This window comes from Manis pentadactyla, chromosome 3 (genome assembly GCF_030020395.1).
Source record: "Manis pentadactyla isolate mManPen7 chromosome 3, mManPen7.hap1, whole genome shotgun sequence".
NCBI lineage: Eukaryota > Metazoa > Chordata > Mammalia > Pholidota > Manidae > Manis > Manis pentadactyla.
In genome coordinates, this window is record NC_080021.1 from 218,515,429 (window position 1) to 218,535,090 (window position 19,662).

The 19,662-nt window shown below is 58.2% G+C and overlaps 2 protein-coding genes across 4 annotated transcripts; one reads left to right on the forward strand and one right to left on the reverse strand.

Moving 5' to 3' along the window:
* The first annotated feature begins 29 nt into the window (after positions 1-29).
* CACFD1 (calcium channel flower domain containing 1) lies at positions 30-8,417 on the forward strand. 2 transcript variants are annotated; one of them, XM_036901406.2, is made up of 5 exons: positions 30-239; positions 3,008-3,128; positions 4,360-4,485; positions 6,994-7,101; positions 7,582-8,417. In XM_036901406.2, the coding sequence occupies exons 1-5, from the start codon at positions 119-121 to the stop codon at positions 7,670-7,672; spliced, it is 567 nt and encodes a 188-aa protein (XP_036757301.1). In that variant the 5' UTR covers positions 30-118; the 3' UTR covers positions 7,673-8,417. The 2 variants fall into 2 exon arrangements, with proteins under 2 accessions (XP_036757301.1, XP_036757302.1); XM_036901407.2 differs by having other exon boundaries at positions 34-239; positions 3,056-3,128.
* Positions 8,418-11,596: 3,179 nt separating this feature from the next.
* Positions 11,597-19,334, reverse strand: SLC2A6 (solute carrier family 2 member 6). 2 transcript variants are annotated; one of them, XM_036901393.2, is made up of 10 exons: positions 18,808-19,050; positions 18,142-18,304; positions 17,022-17,228; positions 16,270-16,369; positions 15,448-15,659; positions 14,881-15,033; positions 14,141-14,249; positions 13,562-13,747; positions 13,214-13,359; positions 11,597-12,328 (listed from the first exon to the last, which is right to left on the reverse strand). In XM_036901393.2, the coding sequence occupies exons 1-10, from the start codon at positions 18,897-18,899 to the stop codon at positions 12,173-12,175; spliced, it is 1,524 nt and encodes a 507-aa protein (XP_036757288.1). In that variant the 5' UTR covers positions 18,900-19,050; the 3' UTR covers positions 11,597-12,172. The 2 variants fall into 2 exon arrangements, with proteins under 2 accessions (XP_036757288.1, XP_057355175.1); XM_057499192.1 differs by lacking the exon at positions 17,022-17,228 and having other exon boundaries at positions 18,808-19,334.
* Between the last annotated feature and the right edge of the window lie 328 nt (positions 19,335-19,662).

A 19,662-nucleotide genomic window follows, 5' to 3' on the forward strand; every position in this document is an offset into this window, starting at 1 on the left:
TCCGGCCCCGCCCTCTATGCTAATGAGGGCCTCCTCTCCCACAAGGCAGCGCGCTGGGCAGACGCGGCCGCCTCCGAGTCTTTTGTGAGGGTGGCGGGCTGCTCCCGACGGCGGCACCATGAGCGGCCCAGGCGGGGCGGCGGCGGCGTCCGTCAGCTCGGCGTCGTCCGCGCAGGAGGAGGGCATGACGTGGTGGTACCGCTGGCTGTGCCGCCTGTCGGGGGTGCTGGGGGCCGTCTGTGAGTACCCGGCCCGGGGGAGGGGCCAGCCCCCTGCCTCCCACCGCGCGTGCGCCCCGGCCCCGCCCCTCCCGCACGCCCCAACGGACGGGACCCGCGCGGGGCCGGGGCGCCCGCCCGATTGCTATGGTTACGGGCCTGTGCCTGGGCTCCTCGGTCCGGGGCTGGGCTGGCAGCCCCCGGGGACGTTCCAGGAGGGAACACGAACTCCCGCGGGGGCGCTGGTCCCGTTTGTCACTGTGTCTGCGCGCCCCTGGGCGAGAGGACCGTGCGGCACCTACTCCGCGCTTCCCGAGGTTTCCCAGGTGCTGCTGGTAAAGCGCGGCCAGCCAGGCCCGAGGCAGCCTCGCCTGTTGACTTGGGCGTGGGTGGGGAAGGCAGCCTTCCTGACCTCTGGGCTGATGGTGTTTGTAGGTGGGGCGGCTGCGGGTGTGGTCAGATTTCCTGAGGGTCAGGTGGGCCCCGAGGGAGGGCCGGGCAGTGAGCCGAGGGAGGTGGCCTCTCCTCTGGGTGCTCGCTGTCCACTTGGAGGCCAGTGCGTTCCCTGGGCTGTCATCTCTCGGCTGCTGTCAGCTCTGCCTCAGCCACCTCTCATCTCTCCTTCTCCCCAGTCCCATCCCGGACACACACCCGGACCCCAAGTTTCCCCGGGAAGCCTGGCTCTTTTAGCACACGCCTCCAGAGAACGTAGATAGGAAGGCAGATCTGTTACAGAAGTGAAATAAAGATCATGGCAGGTTTTCTGGAGGCAAATAAAAGTTGGTTTGAATGGTCTGCGCCCTTCCTGCTGCCCTCAACTTTGGGAATCGCTGGAGCAGGAGAGGACACAGCGGGAGGTCTTAGAAAGGGCGTGTCGGAGAAGTCTGAAGGATTTGAACAGTGTCTTCCTGCCACAGAGGGCTGGGGCCAGGGCAGGGCAGGCCGTCATCAGATCTGCGGGAAGGAACGCCTTTTTAGGGTTCCCTTCCAGTCCCTGGTGGGTAGGTCAGGCGTACAGGGTTAGGAGTGCGCTGCTCTGACAGGGTGTGCCCTTATCCAGAAGTGATAATGGGACAGGCCCTCCCCCAAATCACAAAATGTCCCCCAGTCCCTGCTGCTCTGAGCAAGCTTGGTTTTGAATTTGTAGGAGACATGGCTTACGGTCAGACCTTAAGATATGATTCCCTCTTGTTTGCTTAGCTGTTTCCCTGTCAGATCAGAATGGGATGCAGTGGGGAGTGACAGGTCAGTGGGGGAGGAAGGCAAGGTCCTGACTGTAGCCTGTGGGCCCTCACTCTCCCTTCACCTCGGAGTCAGTGGCCCTGCTGACTCCTTGGTTAACCGTTGGCACCCCATCCAGTTCTGTGATTCTCAGAGTGGGGTATCCACGCTGCCCCAGTGGTTCATTTTGTTGGGGCTGCGGATGAAGCATCCGGAAACTTGTGGCATCATCCTGAAATGTCACTTTCATTGGCAATTTTGAGGTGATTGTTATGCAAATACCAAATAGTATAGTACAGGGTAGAATGCAAAGCATGCAGGAATTTTGGAGGTAAAATGGGATTCAAATAAGGGTTGTGCTTCTGGCTGGTCGCTTTGGGGTAGGGTCACCCTCTGCTGCAGCGGGGGGCCTCGAAGAGGCATTTATCTGGGTTTTAACAGTTGTCTGGAGGCAATAGCTTCGGGGGAAGGATTGCACAGGACACCTCACTTAGCGAGAGCATTGGCTCTAGATTGCTGAGGAACTTCTGGCTGGAGCTTGTTTGGGCTTAAACTTGGTCCTCCCTCCAGGATGGCTGTTGGTAGAACAGTGGGGGTAGGGTCAGAACTGGAGGCAAAATGCCACCTGCAGCAGGGAGGGTAGGCTGGCTGCCAGGTGAGACCAGATATAGCTGACAGGGAAGGAGCAGTGTGCCTCATGGGCATTCACATTGGTGGCCCTCGGGAGCACTGCTGCCTGAATGCGTATGTGACGTGTCCAGGACAGGTGCCACCTTTAGTAGGCAGAAAGTATGGCTGCTGTTCTAGGAGACCTTGGGGGTACATGAGGGCAGTCCCATTGCAGTTTGGGCTCACTTCCTCTGGTGTCCATCTCCACCGCCTGCTGTCTGCATAGGGTTACATGGTAAACAGCAGAATTCCAGGCCCCAGGCAGGGATCAGGTGCAGAGTAGCTTCTGCAAGTTTAATGAACTGACTGCTAATTGCTGCCGCAGAGGGCTTGACTTCCTGCCTTGTCCCAGCTATGGCCTGGGCTGACCTTTGCCCAGCAGCCCGCTGCCTGGAACTGCCCGGCAGGCCTGTGGAGTTCTTGGTGAAGCCAGGCTGCAGGCTGTGTATAGAGGAGGGAGGCGAGTGTGGCAGTCCTGCCCAAGGGGTACAGTTGGGACGGTGGGCAAGGCTGCACATTTGGGGCATTGGAGAAGCAACTCTCTAGGGTAGAAGAGGATTCACCCCTCTTGTTGTGGCTCCTTGGTACTTCAGGGGTGGGAGGGCTGAGCTGCGGGACTTGCCTGTGTCCAGGGGAGGGTCGGGCTTTTCCAAGCCCGTGACTGGATAGAGGGTAAGATACAACCTGCAGCCTTGCCGAGCTCGAAGCTGCGACCCTCACTGTGGGCCCGGTCTAAGCGGCTGCACCCCTCTGAGCCTGCTTCCTTACCTGTGACACACACCACTTAGTCACTTGCCTCGGATGGCAGAGGGAGACTCCTAGGTGCCGAGAGAAGGTGCCGGCTGTCAGAGGCATTCTCGTGATTTTGCAAGCCATCTTCCACGTGGCCTTCCTGGCAGGCTCTGCCCTTTCCTCCCTGATTCCTGCCCGTGTCTGTTGCTTTCAAGCTTGCGCTGTCTCCGGCCTCTTCAATTGCATCACCATCCACCCTCTGAACATCGCTGCTGGCGTGTGGATGATGTGAGTAGCTCGGAGACTGTTCTGCCTGGTGGGGTTTGGGGCGTGTCGTTCCTGGCCGCTGTGCAGATATTCACCATGTTTAGTCTTCCTGATCCTCATCAGGGCCGGGGCCAGGGGAACACCCACCTTGGCTTTTACCGGGTGTAAGGCTGAGGTCACAGATATTTCCTGGGTGTCTCCTGAGTCAGATCTGCAGGCACCAGGTCCACTACCACAGGCTTTGCTTCTGGTTGCTCACAGCCAGGAGGGCCTGCCAGGACTAGGGTTTGACAGGGCTGGCATCAGGGGCCGGGATCAGGAGATCCAGCTTAGCTGTGGGCAGGCAGTGCTGGCCACCGTAGGGCAGATCAGAGTTGGCACAGAATCAGGTGGTTGGAATGCCCTAGATGAGCCCCCTGCCTAGATGAGTACCTCCTGTTGCTGTAGCCTGATCCCCGTGGAAGGGAGGCAGGTTTGGGGGCCCGGGGAGCAGTAGCTTTATGGAGTTCTTGCTCCGGGGCTCAGTTGGCTCTTGGGGCACCCTGGGCCTGCATTTCTGCAGACTGGGGTGATGAAGGCTTTCCTCCCAGGCTGCGGGTGGTGGAAGGGTCTGGCACACCGTAAGGGTCAGCATTTGTGACTCTGACCCAGCCACAGAGAACAGACTGGAGCAGTCCCCTGTGGCTTAGCTGTCCCCACCTGAACACAGGGCTGTACGAAAGGACTTGCTAAGTCCCCTTCTCCCAGCATGGGCTTCCCGAGGGCAGGGCTGTGTCAGCCCTCAGCGACTGTCTGTGAACTGGCTGACGTGCTCCCGGCTCTCCTGGTGGGGGAGTTGCTGCTGGGCACAGTTTTCCCAGTGGTGACGGCAGTGGTGGTGACGGTGACAGTAATGCTAATAATAGCCGGCAGAGCCACGGCCGGCTCTCTGCAAGGTGCTCCACATGGAGGAACTGGCTGCAGCTCATAACAGTGCCAGATGCAGGGGGCTCTTATTTCTCCTTCACAGATGAGAAGGATAAAAAGAAGACCCAGGTTCCTCCCTCAAGGAGCCTTTGTTCAGTTAGTGAGAATGGCCTGTGGGGAGCAGTCGCGGAGGGGTGAAGGGTTCAGCAGAGAGGGAGAGATGGGCGCCTTGGAGAGGGGGGTGGGGGGAATGGAGGGAAAGGACAGTGTTCCGTGGGCGCTGGCGTGGGGACTGTTCTGTCCCCCGGTCGCCAGCCTGCCTCTCTGGTCTGACTCGCTCCTCCAGCACGAACGCCTTCATCCTGCTGCTCTGTGAGGCGCCCTTCTGCTGCCAGTTCGTTGAGTCCGCGAACACCGTGGCGGAGAGGGTGGACCGGCTGCGCTCCTGGCAGAAGGCTGTCTTCTACTGCGGGTGAGTGGCTGCAGGGGGGAGGCTTAACCCTCAAGGGCTCCTGATGTGGTTCCTCAAAACCCTGCATACTCAGTGACCCAGAGCACACACGATGGTGTTGGCCGGGTGAGAGATGGACTAGGTCTATCTGTCACCTCTCGGCAGAGGTTTACACTGGGAGAGCCTGTGCAGTCATTGATAACATCTGCTACGAAATGTGACCCTGGGACCGCGCATCTAGAGTTCAGCCCACAGGTGCAGTCATACAAGATTCAGCCATGAGATGTGTAGTGTACACCTTCCAGCATTGCATGTAATGGAGAACATGTGAGATGCCTGGAATTGTGGCCCATCAGTTGGGGTTGTTAAACAGATTCTGGCAGATCCATACAGTATGTTTCTGTACAGCCTGCCAAGAGTGTGGTCAATCTAGTGTCCTGACATGAAGGGAAAAGCAAGTTGCAGAACAGAAAATACAGCCTTCCAAATACTCTCCTCTCTTTTTCTCCTATTTCTAACAAGTGAAATATGTAATACTTTGCCTCTGTGTTGTGAGACTGAAGTAACTTCAGGATGTGTTTAATACATGGGAGCTTCTAGAAGAGCACCTGGTGCACAGTAGGCTCTCAGTGGCTTTTGGCAGCAGCAGCATTAATTGTTACCATCTAGGTTATCTGTAGAAATAAGTACCAGGGCTTTTATTTCAGAGGCTTCTTCCCTTCATGGGGACCCGCTAGGTTTGACAGTCGGAGCATAAGATGCATGTTCTGTTCTAGAGCCGTTTCCCAGTGTCTGAGGCACAGAGCGACACAGGATCACACACTAGTGTACATTGTGTCCTTTGCCTTGATCTTCATTTCTTTGATGTGTTTTAAAAATTCTAAGAGTAATATATATTCATTAAAAATAATTTGGCAAATAGAAACAAATTTATCATCAAAGTCCCACTCCTGTTAACATTTTGATGCGTCTCCTTTCAGTCTGTCTGCAAGCATTTTTTTTTTTTTTTTTAGGAGAGCAAGATACAGGCTTTTATTTAAAAATAAAGTGAGAGGAAAGAGCTCCTGGCTTACGCCAGGAGGGGACAAGAGAGCCCCTGTCTGCAGGCATTTTTAAAACCTGTTTCTTACACAGTTAGAGGCATTATAAGCATGCTTGTATCCTGCTTTTATTCACTTAACATCATGATATAAACATTTTCAGTATTACCACAAAGACTTCATAAGATTACTTTAAATGATAACATTTATTCAACTTGGATGTATCATGCTCTTCTTAATTTGTAAACTGGCATGAATCAGGCTGTGGTGAACATCTGCATGCTACAACTTCTGCGTTTGTGATGATTTCTTTAGGATATATTTCCAGGTATGGAATTATTAGATCAAAGATTACAATCATTTAAAAGATTCCAATATGGGTCTAAATTGCTTCTTAAAGAGGTTATCTGAGTGTCTCCCACCTCTCCACCCAGCTAGTGCTGCATGTGCTATTTTCGCATTTGTTATCTAAGAGGTGAAACATTTGTTCCTTTTTACTAATTGCATTTTCCTAATGAAAATGGCCATTTACTTTTTACCTATTGGTATTTCAATGTTTAACTTAGCAAGTTTTATGTGTTTTTATGTTAAAGATTTATTACTTATTTGTCCCATTCTGCTCCTCATCTGGCAGCCAGGTGGCTACAGGTCGATCTTTATGTGCAGACTGTGTGTGGGTAGGGTCTGGCCGGTTCGGGTGCACAGGGAAGTGACAGGGCAGAGCACTGGTCCTCAAGTTGCCAGTATTTTCCTGGCCCTGGTTAACCCCAAATCATTGCCCCAGGTCTGGAAATCCCACCCTGGGTAAGAGCCCCATGGATGCCTAAGCCAGAATAGACACTTGCCGCCAGGTGGCGCCAAAGTGGATTGGGAACAGACCATGGGGCTACCCTTTAGCTGCTTCCAGCAGGAAACTGCAAGACGGAAACCCCTGGTCTTGTGCGCATTAATCTTTGGGAGCTTTCTTGTGCAGCTATGGATGGTTTACTGAGCTAATAAGAGCCAGCGTTTATTTGGTGTTTATGCTGTTCCTAGGCATCGTGTTAAGTCATTAACATCCCTTACTTCATTTGATCTCAAAACCTTTGAGGTTTGAGCCCCACTTCCCAGTAGAGAGCCTGAGTCTCAGAGAAGTGAAGTGACTTGTCCACAAAGCTAGTAAGGGGCTGGACTGACATTTGATTCTCTGATCTGCCTGTCATTATGAAGGGTGGCAGGCCCTGGACCATCTTAAGCTGTTTAACCTTTTTTGGAGCTCCGTCGCTTTCAAAAGTCAGATGAGAGCTTCGGGTCTTTTCCCCAGAAAAGGCACAGAATTTTGTATCAAGTTCATGGGTGTTTGAGGACTTTCTAAAGCCTAGCTGCTGGTTTCTGGAGGTCCTCTCTGTACCTGACTTTCTGGGAAGGGGCTGTGGGGCTCCTGGGGAGCCTGGAGGTGGTACGAGGCCCTGGGCCGGGAGCGCCCTGGTGACCGCTGCTTCTCCCCCAGGATGGCCATTGTCCCCATCGTCATCAGCCTGACCCTGACCACGCTGCTCGGCAATGCCATCGCCTTTGCCACAGGAGTGCTGTATGGACTCTCTGCTCTGGGCAAAAAGTAATCCTGGGGGGGATCTTTACTTCCTGCCTCCCAAGTCTCCAGTGAGGAAGGCTGAGGGTGGCCTCTCTTAGCCAGCTGGGGACACAGGCCCAGAGGCTGTCAGTGCTCCGGGGTGTTCAGCTGTAGGGAAGGAGAGCAGGAGAATTTATGGGCTTTCTGGTGGCCTGGCCAAGCCTTGTCACAACCTGTAGCAGGGATGGCCCATACATGGCTTGGGAGAGCCTCCTCCCTTCCAGGGCCATGCTGGTGTCCCAGTCAGTCACCACCCTCTCTTGCAGAGCCTGGGCATCCCAGCCTGTGCTGGTCTTAGAGGTGACACATGTCTCTAAGACTGGCTCTCCTGTGTCTGGGGAAAGGAGGAGGCCCGGCAGACCCTGCCTGGTCATGCCTGGTCACAGGCCAGGAGTCTGGTGGTGGCTGGGAGGGCTGTGTGCCTGGGGTCCATCCCTGTGTGACACTGACTCACTGTCTTCCCAGGGGCAGCGCAATCTCCTATGCCAGGATCCAGCAGCAGAAACAGCAGGCGGATGAGGAGAAGCTCACAGACACCCTGGAGGGGGGCCTGTGATGCGGTCAGGGTGACCCGACCCTGCCCACCCCCTGGTTGTGTGTGAACATGTTGTGGAGGGATGAGGCCTGGAGCGTTGGCCCTGAGGGACGCCCTCCTCTGCACGTCCCTACACCTGGAGACCTCCTCTTTGTGCCCTGAGCCAGATGCTGAAGGGCTGGGCAAGGGCTCAGGGGGCCTTGGCCAGCAGCAGGATCGGCGGTAGTGGCAAGCAGTGTGAGCCTCGGGTGGCCCAGGCTGGACGGCTTGAGGTAGAGCCTAAGGCAGCTCTGCACAGACCGCCCACCTGGCACCACTCCTCCCAGCTGCCCTGGCTCAGCTACGAACACCTGCTGGGCAGATGTCCAGACTTACCGAGCTGATGGGGCCACTGGGGACCTGCTGAAGGTGGGGGAGAGCTTCCCCTGGAGACACTGGTCCTGTGTCCACGGGGAGGCGTGTCACTGGGGGCCTGGTAACTGGCCAGAGTGCTGCTGCTTGCCCTTCCTCAAGTACCCGGAACAGCAGCCTTGGCAGCTGCTGGACTGCCAGGTGGGAAGCGCTCCCTGCCTCAGCCCCCTGGAACCTGGACAAGCCATTCCAGGACCTGCCCACGGGCCTGGCCTGGGCCCCCAGGTCTCCTCCCATCACCTGCCCAGCCCCGGTGCTAAGGAGGTGTGGAGGGCCGGCTGCCCCTGCTCCCTGGGCTGCCCATCCACCTCTCTGGTGTGGCTCCGCATATAAACAGTGGCCTAAGCCCGGTTTATAGAGTCTGAGCTTGACTCACCCCCGGCGTTCCTGCCAGCCTGCCCTCAGGGAGCTTCCTCCCTTTTGACAGCTGGGAGACTAAGAGCTGCCTCCCCACTGTGAGCTGTCCCCACTGCTCTGGGGGCCGGCCACCCTGGGATGGGAGGAGACCTTCCACCTGTGGAAGCAGCCTGGCACGAACATCCTCCTTGCCAGCCTCCCTCTGTGCCGCCGTCCGTCCCTCCTGCCCCAGCCCACTGGTTTCTCTGACCGGCAGGCTGGCCTTCGGCTGTTAGGCGTGTCTGATAGGGCCTGGCTGGGCCTGGGCAGAAATGGGCTGGGGTGAAAAATGTTCCATCTGGGGCCCAGCTCCTGTTCTTCCTCCCAGGACCCCACGGCGGGTCTGCTCCGAGCTCCCAGAGCTCTGGGTCCAGTGTTGTTTTGCTGAAACCAGCCCTGGGGCTGTGCTCGGGTCTGCTTCCCGGATGTACTTTTCACCTTTTGGGTTTGTTAGCATTTGAGGAGCAGCGGGTACTGCCTTAGGGCGTGTCAGTGGACAGCCCTCCAGCATGGCATGCATGGTGGGACACGTGCCTCACGGGTCCTCTGGGGCCACCTTCCTCAGGCCAGTGCTGGGTTCAGAGGGCTGTGGGCTCCAGGCTTCTCCAGGCTGGTGGGGACTGTGTGTGTGTGTGTGTGTGTGTGTGTGTGTGTGTGTGTGTGTGTGTGTGTGTGTGTGTGTGTGTGTGTGTGTGTGTGTGTGTGTGTGTGTGTGTGTGTGTGTGTGTGTGTGTGTGTGTGTGTGTGTGTGTGTGTGTGTGTGTGTGTGTGTGTGTGTGTGTGTGTGTGTGTGTGTGTGTGTGTGTACATGCACACATGCATGTGTGTCTTCTCTGTGTGTTGCGAATAAGACCTGTGTGTGTGTGTGTGTGTGTGTGTGTGTGTGTGTGTGTGTGTGTGTGTGTGTGTGTGTGTGTACATGCACACATGCATGTGTGTCTTCTCTGTGTGTTGCGAATAAGACCTGTCTACCTCCAGGCTTCTCCAGGCTGGTGGGGACTCTGTGTGTGTGTGTGTGTGTGTGTGTGTGTGTGTGTGTGTGTGTGTGTGTGTGTGTGTGTGTGTGTGTGTGTGTGTGTGTGTGTGTACATGCACACATGCATGTGTGTCGCGAATAAGACCTGTCTACCTCCAGGCTTCTCCAGGCTGGTGGGGACTGTGTGTGTGTGTGTGTGTGTGTGTGTGTGTGTGTGTGTGTGTGTGTGTGTGTGTGTGTGTGTGTGTGTGTGTGTGTGTGTGTGTGTGTGTGTGTACATGCACACATGCATGTGTGTCTTCTCTGTGTGTTGCGAATAAGACCTGTGTGTGTGTGTGTGTGTGTGTGTGTGTGTGTGTGTGTGTGTGTGTGTGTGTGTGTGTGTGTGTGTGTACATGCACACATGCATGTGTGTCTTCTCTGTGTGTTGCGAATAAGACCTGTCTACCTCCAGGCTTCTCCAGGCTGGTGGGGACTCTGTGTGTGTGTGTGTGTGTGTGTGTGTGTGTGTGTGTGTGTGTGTGTGTGTGTGTGTGTGTGTGTACATGCACACATGCATGTGTGTCGCGAATAAGACCTGTCTACCTCCAGGCTTCTCCAGGCTGGTGGGGACTGTGTGTGTGTGTGTGTGTGTGTGTGTGTGTGTGTGTGTGTGTGTGTGTGTGTGTGTGTGTGTGTGTGTGTGTACATGCACACATGCATGTGTGTCTTCTCTGTGTGTTGCGAATAAGACCTGTCTATCTCCAGGCTGGTGGGGACTGTGTGTGTGTGTGTGTGTGTGTGTGTGTGTGTGTGTGTGTGTGTGTGTGTGTGTGTGTGTGTGTGTGTGTGTGTGTGTGTGTGTGTGTGTGTGTGTGTGTGTGTGTGTGTGTGTGTGTGTGTGTGTGTGTGTGTGTGTGTGTGTGTCCTCTAGGGCCACCTTCCTCAGGCCAGTGCTGGGTTCAGAGGGCTGTGGGCTCCAGGCTTCTCCAGGCTGGTGGGGACTCTGTGTGTGTGTGTGTGTGTGTGTGTGTGTGTGTGTGTGTGTGTGTGTGTGTGTGTGTGTGTGTGTGTGTGTGTGTGTGTGTGTGTGTGTGTGTGTGTGTGTGTGTGTGTGTGTGTGTGTGTGTGTGTGTGTGTGTGTGTGTGTGTGTGTGTGTGTGTGTGTGTGTGTGTGTGTGTGTGTGTGTGTGTGTGTGTGTGTGTACATGCACACATGCATGTGTGTCTTCTCTGTGTGTTGCGAATAAGACCTGTCTACCTCCAGGCTTCTCCAGGCTGGTGGGGACTGTGTGTGTGTGTGTGTGTGTGTGTGTGTGTGTGTGTGTGTGTGTGTACATGCACACATGCATGTGTGTCTTCTCTGTGTGTTGCGAATAAGACCTGTCTACCTCCCAGGAGGAGCAAGGGTGCTGCCTGCCCCTCTTGGCTCATTCTTATCTAGAAAGTGGGACTGTGGGGTCACTTCTGCCCAGCCCTGCTGCCCCTGCCACGGGGGTCCTTGCTGCCAGAGAGGGCTTGGCTGTGTGTCTAGGAAGGTTGCACTCTGCCCTCTGAGGAAGCTGGGTAGGTGCTGGGCAGGCCTGAGAGTTGGGTGCAGAAGCGGAACGACCCTCCAGCCCCTCGTCCAGAGGCCAGAGGGAGCAGGCAGTCCCGGTAAGCATAGCAGTCCCGGAGCCCTTGAGCCTGCCTCCCAGTGGGGGTCCTGCCTTGCAAGGACCATCTGTACAGGTGGCCAAGGGGCTGCTGGCTGCATCTGGACTGTTGTAGTGGCCTTGGTTTCCTCTCAGTGTTCAGCTTGCACTTCTGCGCAATAAAGCCTGGTGGTAGTTTGTACGCTCGCTCATGCTGTCTGCCTGTTACCCTCTTCTCTGGTGCCCTAGGTAAGTGGTGGGGGTGCTCCAACCCCAAGCTAGCTGAGCAGGGGAGTAACTGGCCTGCTCAGAGCATCAGCTGAGGAAAGTGATTTGCCTGAGTCCCACAGCGAGGACAGCTGGAGCCTGTTGGGCAGGGCTGATCCTATGGCTGGGCTTTGCTTTCTCTCTGCGTCACTGTAGACAAGTCGGGTGGCCAGAAAGGGGACCCCGCGTGGGGCAGCAGGCTCTGCTGACCTTGGCTGAGAGTTTGGTCTAGCTCGGCTTCTGGGGGGCACTCCCCCACCTGGAATAGGCCTCACTCCTTCCTCTCCAGGGCCAGAGGCCCAATTTCTTTATTTTACAAGTAGGGTGAACATGGTTTGCAGACAGCAAGTCTGTTGGGTCCTGGGTCCTGGTCTGTGGGAGTCTAGAATGTTCCCTGTGGCACACACAAGCCCTCTCAGGTGCACACCTTCCTCCTCATAGCCCAGGTGCCCAGTGGTGGCTGAGTGATCAGAACAGGATGACATGATGGTGACCCTGTGCAGAGCCACTCCCCCACCCCAGCCCTGTCTGCTCATCACAGTCCTCTGAGGAGACATCCTCTATGTGTGAGCAAGGGACTAGGCCCAAGGGTGCCTGGCAGAGCCTTGTGCGGGCTGCTGGGCCACATGCCTCCTGTAGCCCGTGCCGGTGGGTCTTGGCTGATGAGTATGATGCCGCAGCCGAGGCCAGGGCTGGTCAGCAGTGCTGCCGGCCCAGAGCCAGCATGTTGTCCTGGGGGCCTGTCCTGTGCTCAGCAGGTGACATATTGCTGCTGCCTCCTGGACTTGGGTGTAGTTTGTGGCCAGTGCAGAGGCCCGGCTGCCCAGTGGCTGGCCTCTCCCTGGTGGGCACCCTGACCTAGTGTAGGAAGGACCTCCTCCCAGTGCGGAAGAAGGACTCAATCTGCTCCAGTGACCGGCCCTTGGTCTCAGGCACGCAGCAGCCGGTGAACACCAGGTTCGCCAAGCAGATGGCGGCAAAGAAGAAGAAGGGCACCTGGAGGCCAAAGGCGTTCTGGGGATGTCAAAGGGAGGCCAGGTCACACAGGGGAGCCCGAGGGCGCTCCACCCAGCATGAGTGTGTGGGCCCTGCTGGCCTTAGCCAGCCATGGGGGTCCCCGGCTGCTCCTTGTCCAGCTCAGAGCCCTCCCAGGGCTCCCTACTGCCTCCACACGACCCAGTCACTCAGCATGGTCCACGTGGCCTGGCAGTCCACGCAGCCCCCTCTGGTGCTGAGCCCTCTGGCCTCATGCCCATCTTTTAAGTTTAGTCTGTTCCACACTCCCCCTGCAGGAGGCGGCTTGCCACAGCCTGCCTGGGAGAGTGCTGAACACTCTTCTGGGACCCCCCCGCCGCCCCCGCCCGTGACTTCCCTCTCTCCCCACCCCATGCCCATCTGTGCCTCTGCTAGGCCTGTGCATGCTCCCCCTCCCAGCCCACTGGCACCCCCAACCCCCTACCTGACCCACTGACTGCTCCAGGGTAGCCACCTGCCCTGGCAGGACTTGGAAACTGGGACTCAAAGAGATTCTGGTTGGCTGCGGGGCCTGCTGGGAGTTTTTGGACCAAGAGGTGGGGTAAAGGCAGGAGGAGCTGTGTGTCTGTAGGCTGGGGGAGGCATGCATATGCAGGGCACACTGCTGAGAGACCAAAGCTGCCCCCGGACAGAAGGCCCAGCTTCGAGGGTGCTGTGTGGCTGTGGTCCTGGGAGGCCACCTGACTCCTCAGGACCGCCACCTAGCTGGCATCTGTTTGTTGTAATGGAGGTGGAGGTTCAGCTGTGTTGTCCCTGGCTGGCTCTCGGCCTTGGTATGAAGGGGGTGCACAGCCGTGAGGCTTAGAGGACATGATGGAGGAACCCCAGACATTGCCAGGGGGCGTCCTGGGGCCAAGCACTCACCACCACCAGCAGGAAGGACTTGGTGAGGGCAAAGGCGGTGAGCCAGCTGATGAGCACGCACAGCCCTGAAGCCACGCCGCGGGCTCGAAGGGGGAGGATCTCCGACATGAGGAGCCAGGTGATGGGCCCCCAGCCCATGGCATAGCCTGCGGGGAGGGGAGGAGGGGTCTCAGCCACCTCTGTTGAGCTGCTGAGGGCCCGCCCAACCGCCCAGCCAAACTGCCACAGCAGCGTGCCACCCAGGACAGCCATGGCCCCACACCTTACGCACAGGTGGCCCCTCTGTACCTGGCCGGCAGCCCACCCAGCCCTTGCCCACCACCCCCATGGAGTCACTGCCACGCCTACCCATGATGAAGAGCATGGTGGCCAGCAGGGGCACCAGGGTGAGGTAGCTGGTGGGCGTGGCCAGGGGCTGCCCTGTGCCCCCCAAGAGCACACTCTCCAGGCCCACAGTGCTGTTAGGGGTCAGGGGCTTCGGACTGAAGTGGACGTACAGCCCCAGCGTCAGGTTGGCAGCAAACATGATGGCTGCTGTGGACAGACAGGTGGCCCTCGGGGGCCAGGACCCCCTGAGCCAGCTGCTCCCCCGAAGCTTCCTCCACAGGGGCCCCTCCCTCAGCACCCTGTGCCTGTGTGGCTCAGGTTTGTGGCCGTGCACCTCCCACGGAGCAGCAAGCTCTGACCCGCGCACGTTTGGGCTTCCATCACACCGCACGTGTGGTGCGTCTTGGATTTTGTTCACACAAGCCAAGTAGGCCTTTCTGGAGCAGCCAGTGTGTGCCAGGCGCTGGGGAGGCAGGGCCAACAGGGCAGTGTGAACCAGCTCCTTCGGAGCTCCCAGCCACACAGTGCCCACTACGAGGGCGGCAGCTGCTGAGGGCTGAGGTGTGAATGAGCAAGCGCAGGAGACCAGCTGGCGCTCACCTGAGATGAAGAGCAGAACCTTGCGGCCAGCCAGGTCCATTGTAAGGGCGGCCATCAGTACAGACAGGAGCCTCACTGCCCCCACAATGGCCGCATCATCCTTAGGGGGCTGCAGGAAGGAAGCCACCATGACGGCTGCTCCTGGCCCACTCATCCCCACAAGGTGTGGCAGGGTGCTCAGGCCCAGCTTCTTGGGGGCACTGAGCCATCGAGCACCTATCAGTGCCAGGTGCTTTCTCTGGTCACCTGGTCTGGCCTGCAGGGCCTCTAGTGCAAGGGTACCACTGCTGTGCCCACCACTGGGACCAGGGCCAGCACAGAATCCAGGCATGACAATGACTTGTGAAACTGTGCTGTCACTAGTCTTCAAATCTCATCTCTCTGTGAGCCCCAGACAGGCCAGGGAAGCCAGCTCTGTCTTATCTCCATTTTGCAGAGGAGGAAGCTGAGGTTTGGAGGGGAAGTGACTTCCCTCAGTGAGTGGCAGATGTTCTGAACCTGGGGGTCCCTGATCCCCAGGGGGTCTGTGCTTCTGTAAAACTGGTTTCCTCTGTAATCCTGTGTATTTAAAATGTCAACTTTCCTTACAATGTTATTCTGAGAACAGGTGCATGGCACACAGTTGAGACCCTGGCGGTCTCCCAGTGGTGTGTGAAGTCCTGGCACATTGCACAGAGCAGGTGCTCAGTGAGGGAAGACTTGGGGAGGAGCCAGGGAGCATCATGGGGCCAGGCTCTCACCAGCAGGATGGCCGTGCTTTCAAAGATGGGCTGCAAGTAGACAAGGATGGGTGTGATGCCTGTCAGTTGCTGCAGGAAGCGCATCAGCAAGGCGATGATGATGGGCCGGTACATGTGGGGGTCCCGGGCCTCAGCCCACGACATTTGGCTGCTCTGGAGACATGAGGCTGCAGCTGAGGGGGCTGTGCTGGCACCCCTGGCAGGTGCCCCCCTGTCCTGGACTGCATGGGGCTGGGGAGGAGACTCCCTTCTTCCCTCCTCCAGGGAAGAACCCCTGAGCTGAGGCAGTCCAGGCCAGGGAATAGAACCCACACCCAGACCCAGGCCCTTGGATTAGTGGACGGGCCAAGGCAGATTGCTGCTGGTCAGTATCTCTGGGTCCCCAGGCATCCATCACACTGAGCATGTGCTAAGATACAGCCCCAGTTCCTGGAGGTGGGAGCTGCTGCTATCCCCATTTTCCAGGAAAAGTGGCTACGGCTCAGACAGGCCCAGGGACTGGTGTGGACACAGAGCTGTGGATGCCGTAGGTGGGTGTGCTGGGCTGGGCACCCACCCTTTCCGCACCTGTCTCCGGACATTGTCCTGGATCTGCTCAAACTCCCAGCGGATGTCGGTGTCGGCCCCGCGCAGCCAGGCTAGTGCCCCAAGCGCCTCTGAGTCCCTGCCTCTTGAGAGCAGGAAGCGAGGCGAATTGGGCATGAAGCTGAGCAGCAGGACCATGACGAGCACAGGACCCTCCCCGGCCACAGCCAGCCAGCGCCACGGCAGCAGGAGGCCTAAGAGACAGGAGGGGATGAGGACTTAGGGTCCATGCTGGACACGGGACTCCCTCCCACTAGGGTCTCCAAGCAACCTCATCTACCCTCAAGGGCTAGTCCCAGGGCTACCTCCTACAGGAAGCCTACCTGGATTGCCCCCAGGCCTCCACGATCTAGACTGGGAGGAGCTGCAGGGATTGCCTGGCCCTTAGCATAGGACCCAGCACATGGTAGGAGGTCCTTGGCAGGTCTCAAGGGCCATTACAGGGTGATACGTGTAGCCTGAGCAGGCAAGGTCCCAGGCCTCTACCTGCAAACCCCCACCCACCTCAACCAGCCCTAGTCTCTCCTCCATATGGACTATTTGACAGAAACATTTTGCTGTTAAAAGAGTTTGAAGCCTGCTGGCCCAGGAGAAACCCTCACTGCCCAGTTAGGGGTGGGGGGGTGGGTTGTGACCAGAGAGAGGCAGAAAGTTGCCTGGAGGTACACAGCACGGTGGTGGCAGAGTGGCCTGACTTGTGTAGGGGCATGTTCATTCCCTGTCCACCCAGGTCTGCTCAGCGGCCCCCTGTCGCCCCAGGCTGGCACACCCGAGGTGCTCGGTGCTCATCTGGGCAATACTTGCCAAAGGCGTAGAGGGACAGCGATCCAAACACTGCCATGAGCTGGGGTGTGGCTCCCAGGGCCCCACGAACGTTTGGAGGAGCAATCTCAGACACGTACACCTACAAGACACATCGCCCACCCCAGGCCTTTGGTGAGAGCACAGATTTCCAGGCCTGGCTGAGATAAGACAGGTGGCCCTGGCGGACCTCGGGAAGGGCAGAGGTCAGGGCTTCCTGACCAGGCAGAGAAGAGGTGCAGGTGCTGATCAAGACTCATTGTGTGACCTCCCTCAGGCCTCAGTTTCCCTGTCAAGTGGGAAGAAGCACTCAGCTTTGAAATGGGTGGTGTGAGGCTGGGAATCAGGAGGCCCATGGGCACCCAGACTCTGGTCCATGCTCCCCCCAGGTGTCTGTGTCCCCTGCCGGGCTTGTCCCAGCTCCTGTCCGGGTGTGTGTGGAGCAGACAGAGAGGCCTGGGGACAGGGCAGGGACTTCCCGTTCCTCCCCATTGCTCAATGTGTTTTTCTCCAATTGAGCAATGTGTCTGACTGTCAGGGACAGGGGTAAGAAGTTTGGGGAGTCCAGGGTGGGGGCAGCTGGAATGTGGGGACAGATTTCCCTGTAATTAGCTGCTCTGGTCAGAGTGGGCTGAGGCTCCCTGGCTTGACTCTCCGCTGACCAGTGGGTATGGAGGCCAGGAAGCCTTAGCTAAATGGTGGTGAACACAGTGCTAAGGCAGTGAGAGGCCTGGGGTGCGCAGTGCTGGCCTTACCGGGATGCAGGCAGCTGTGAGCCCCCCGGCGAAGCCTGTCAGTGTCCTCCCCAGCAGCAGCAACCAGAAGCTGTGGGCACCCGCCATGAGTGCGTAGCCAGCTGCCGAGGGCACAGCCGAGAACATGATACTGAGCTTCCGGCCCAGGAGGTCGCTGAGGACCATGGCACTGAGGCCCCCAGCCGCTGCGCCCAGGGTGAACACGGACTGCAGAGAAGGGGCGCGGGGCAGAGCGGTCTGGGTACTCAGCATCTCTACCCCCAGTGAGAGCCTAAAGACGGCTGCGCGGCAGGACTCCGGTCCAGGGAGCTTTCTGTCCCCAGGGGCGAATGAGCAGCATGCAGACAACCATTTGCTAGGAGTGCCGCAGTGGGGAAGAGGGGGGACACGTGTGCACAGTGGTTCTGTGCAGCCTCGTGTGTAAATGTGTGATACTATAACAGAGCAGACAGGAGAACTGTAACTTGAAGCCCCTGGATTTTAAGATGTGGGGGTTCTTGGATTCCCTGTAGGTGCAGTAAGCAGAATCAGTCAGTAGCTTAGCCTGCCTAAACCTCAGTTTCTTCAGCTGTATTATGCAGAGAGCAATAGCACCCACCTCTTGGGGTTGGCCCTGGCGTTAACCAGCTCTCATGGAAAGTGCCCAGCCCATGCCTGGCACATGCCCAGCACACACTGGCTATTAGCTTAGCTCCCGTGTTATAACTCCAGAATCCTGGGACTCTTGGGGCCTGTGCTCTGCCTCTCCATGTAGCTCCCATCAGCCCTGGGACCCTCCATGCCCCAGCCAGAGCCTCCTTCCACTGGCATCTGCCCCCCTGCACCCCACCCCCACCCCATCATCCAGGGAGGTATCTGCTCTGTGACAACCAGCTCTGGGAGGCAGACAGAGGGTCACCTCCCCACCTGCTGCTTCCTACGCCCCCTCCACCAGCTTGTACTTCCTTCTTTCATTTTGGAGCCATCATCTGGCCTCGCTTTCCCCACGCTCCCTCCTGGAGCCCGGAGGGAGGGAGGGAGGAGGCGGACCAGGGCCCTGGAGGTGTCTCAGCTTGGGCACAGAGCTGCGGCCCCTGCTCCCGGTGCCCTGCACCTCCCCAGCACAGAGCACGGCCCTTACCCCGAACCATGATGCCTGGAGTTGGGTCAGACTCAGGTCGGGATCCAAGGAGTGCTCCAGAGCTGGGATGACGGGGGACGTGTAGACCAGGGCATATCCGAAGCTGAAGTTGCCCAGCACCGCAGCGAAGGTAGCCAGGAACACCCTCTTGTTCTGCAGGGCCCTGGAAGGGTGGCAGATAGAGCGATGGGGGTCTTTGAGTCCCTCCTTGAACTGCTGCCCATCCTGAGCACAAGGGCTGCCCTGTCAGGCTCAGAGGGCAGCCGCGGGGAGGGCTGGGCGGAGGGCCAGTCAGATTGGCATCTCCCTAGAGCCTGAGGGCCAGCCGCCTTGGGAAAACCCCAGGGCATGCATGAAGCAGAGCCCAAAGCCCATCCCCGTGACTGACAGAAGAGGCTTGGTTTCCGTTTCTAGCTTTGCTACCCAACGTTTGCTGTGTGACCTTAGGCACGCCCCTCACCCCTCTAGGCCTCAGTCTCCCTGTCTGTGCCTTTTGGGGACTGGCCGGTACTGGGGTGGACCAGCTCCTTAAATAGGGCTAGTGTGTCTGGGGCAGGTAGGAGATCAGATGGCCCCGCGGGGCCACTCACCTGAGGTCGGAGAAGGCCCAAGGTGGCCAGAGAAGGCCAGTCCCCACCCGCCACCCCCAGGCCCAGCGACTCTCACCCGACCCGCTTCCTCTCCCCCGGCGATGGGGACGGCTTCTCGGGGAAGGTGTCGTAGTCCGGGCCCTCAGCCCCCAGCAGCGGCTCCTGCATGGCCAGCCTCGCCTCTCAGGGTCCCCGCGGGAGGCGGGCAGCTAGGACAGGAGGCCCGGCGAACAGCAGCAGCTCCGAGCATCCGGCGAGCCCGCAGCTCCGCCCCCCGGTCGCGATTGGCTGCGGGGCAGCCCTGCAGAGCTGGCGCCGGCCAATGGGGCGGCCGCCAGGGTGCGGATGCTCAGCAGCGGGCGCGGCCCGGGGGCTGGGCGCGGGCTCCCCCGGGGTGCCGGGTGCGGTCGGTCTTTCCCGGGGCTCGGTCGGTGCCTCCTGCGCCTCTGGAGACCCTGGGAAGGCCCTGTGGATGGGAACCCCAAACTTGAGGGAAGCGGCTGGTCAGTCGTGCGGAGCTTGGAGGCAGAGCCTCTGCGGGTTCGTACTTGTCCACGTCTGGCTCAGAGCCGGGTACGAGCACTGGGGCGTTAGACTGCGTCCCACCTCTGGGCCTGTGGCAGGAAACCGAAGCACAGAGAGGCGAGGCCACCCTCCCAGGTCACACAGCGATTTGTTTCCCTCCAAAGGACGGCCTTGGCTGGACTTCTTCTGCCACATGGCATCCCTGAGTCACCCTAGGCCCCGGAAGAGCCCTGGCCTGTTCTTCGGCAGAGGGAAGAACGGTGGCGTTCCAGTGGGCAAGGCCTGTATTTTCTGCTTCTCTGGTCTTTTCTGGTTGCAGAAATAACTTGAGCTTATTGTGAATCATCGAGGTAATGAGATAACATTTTAAAATAAGCAGAAACTGAAAATTCCCTAGAAGCCCACC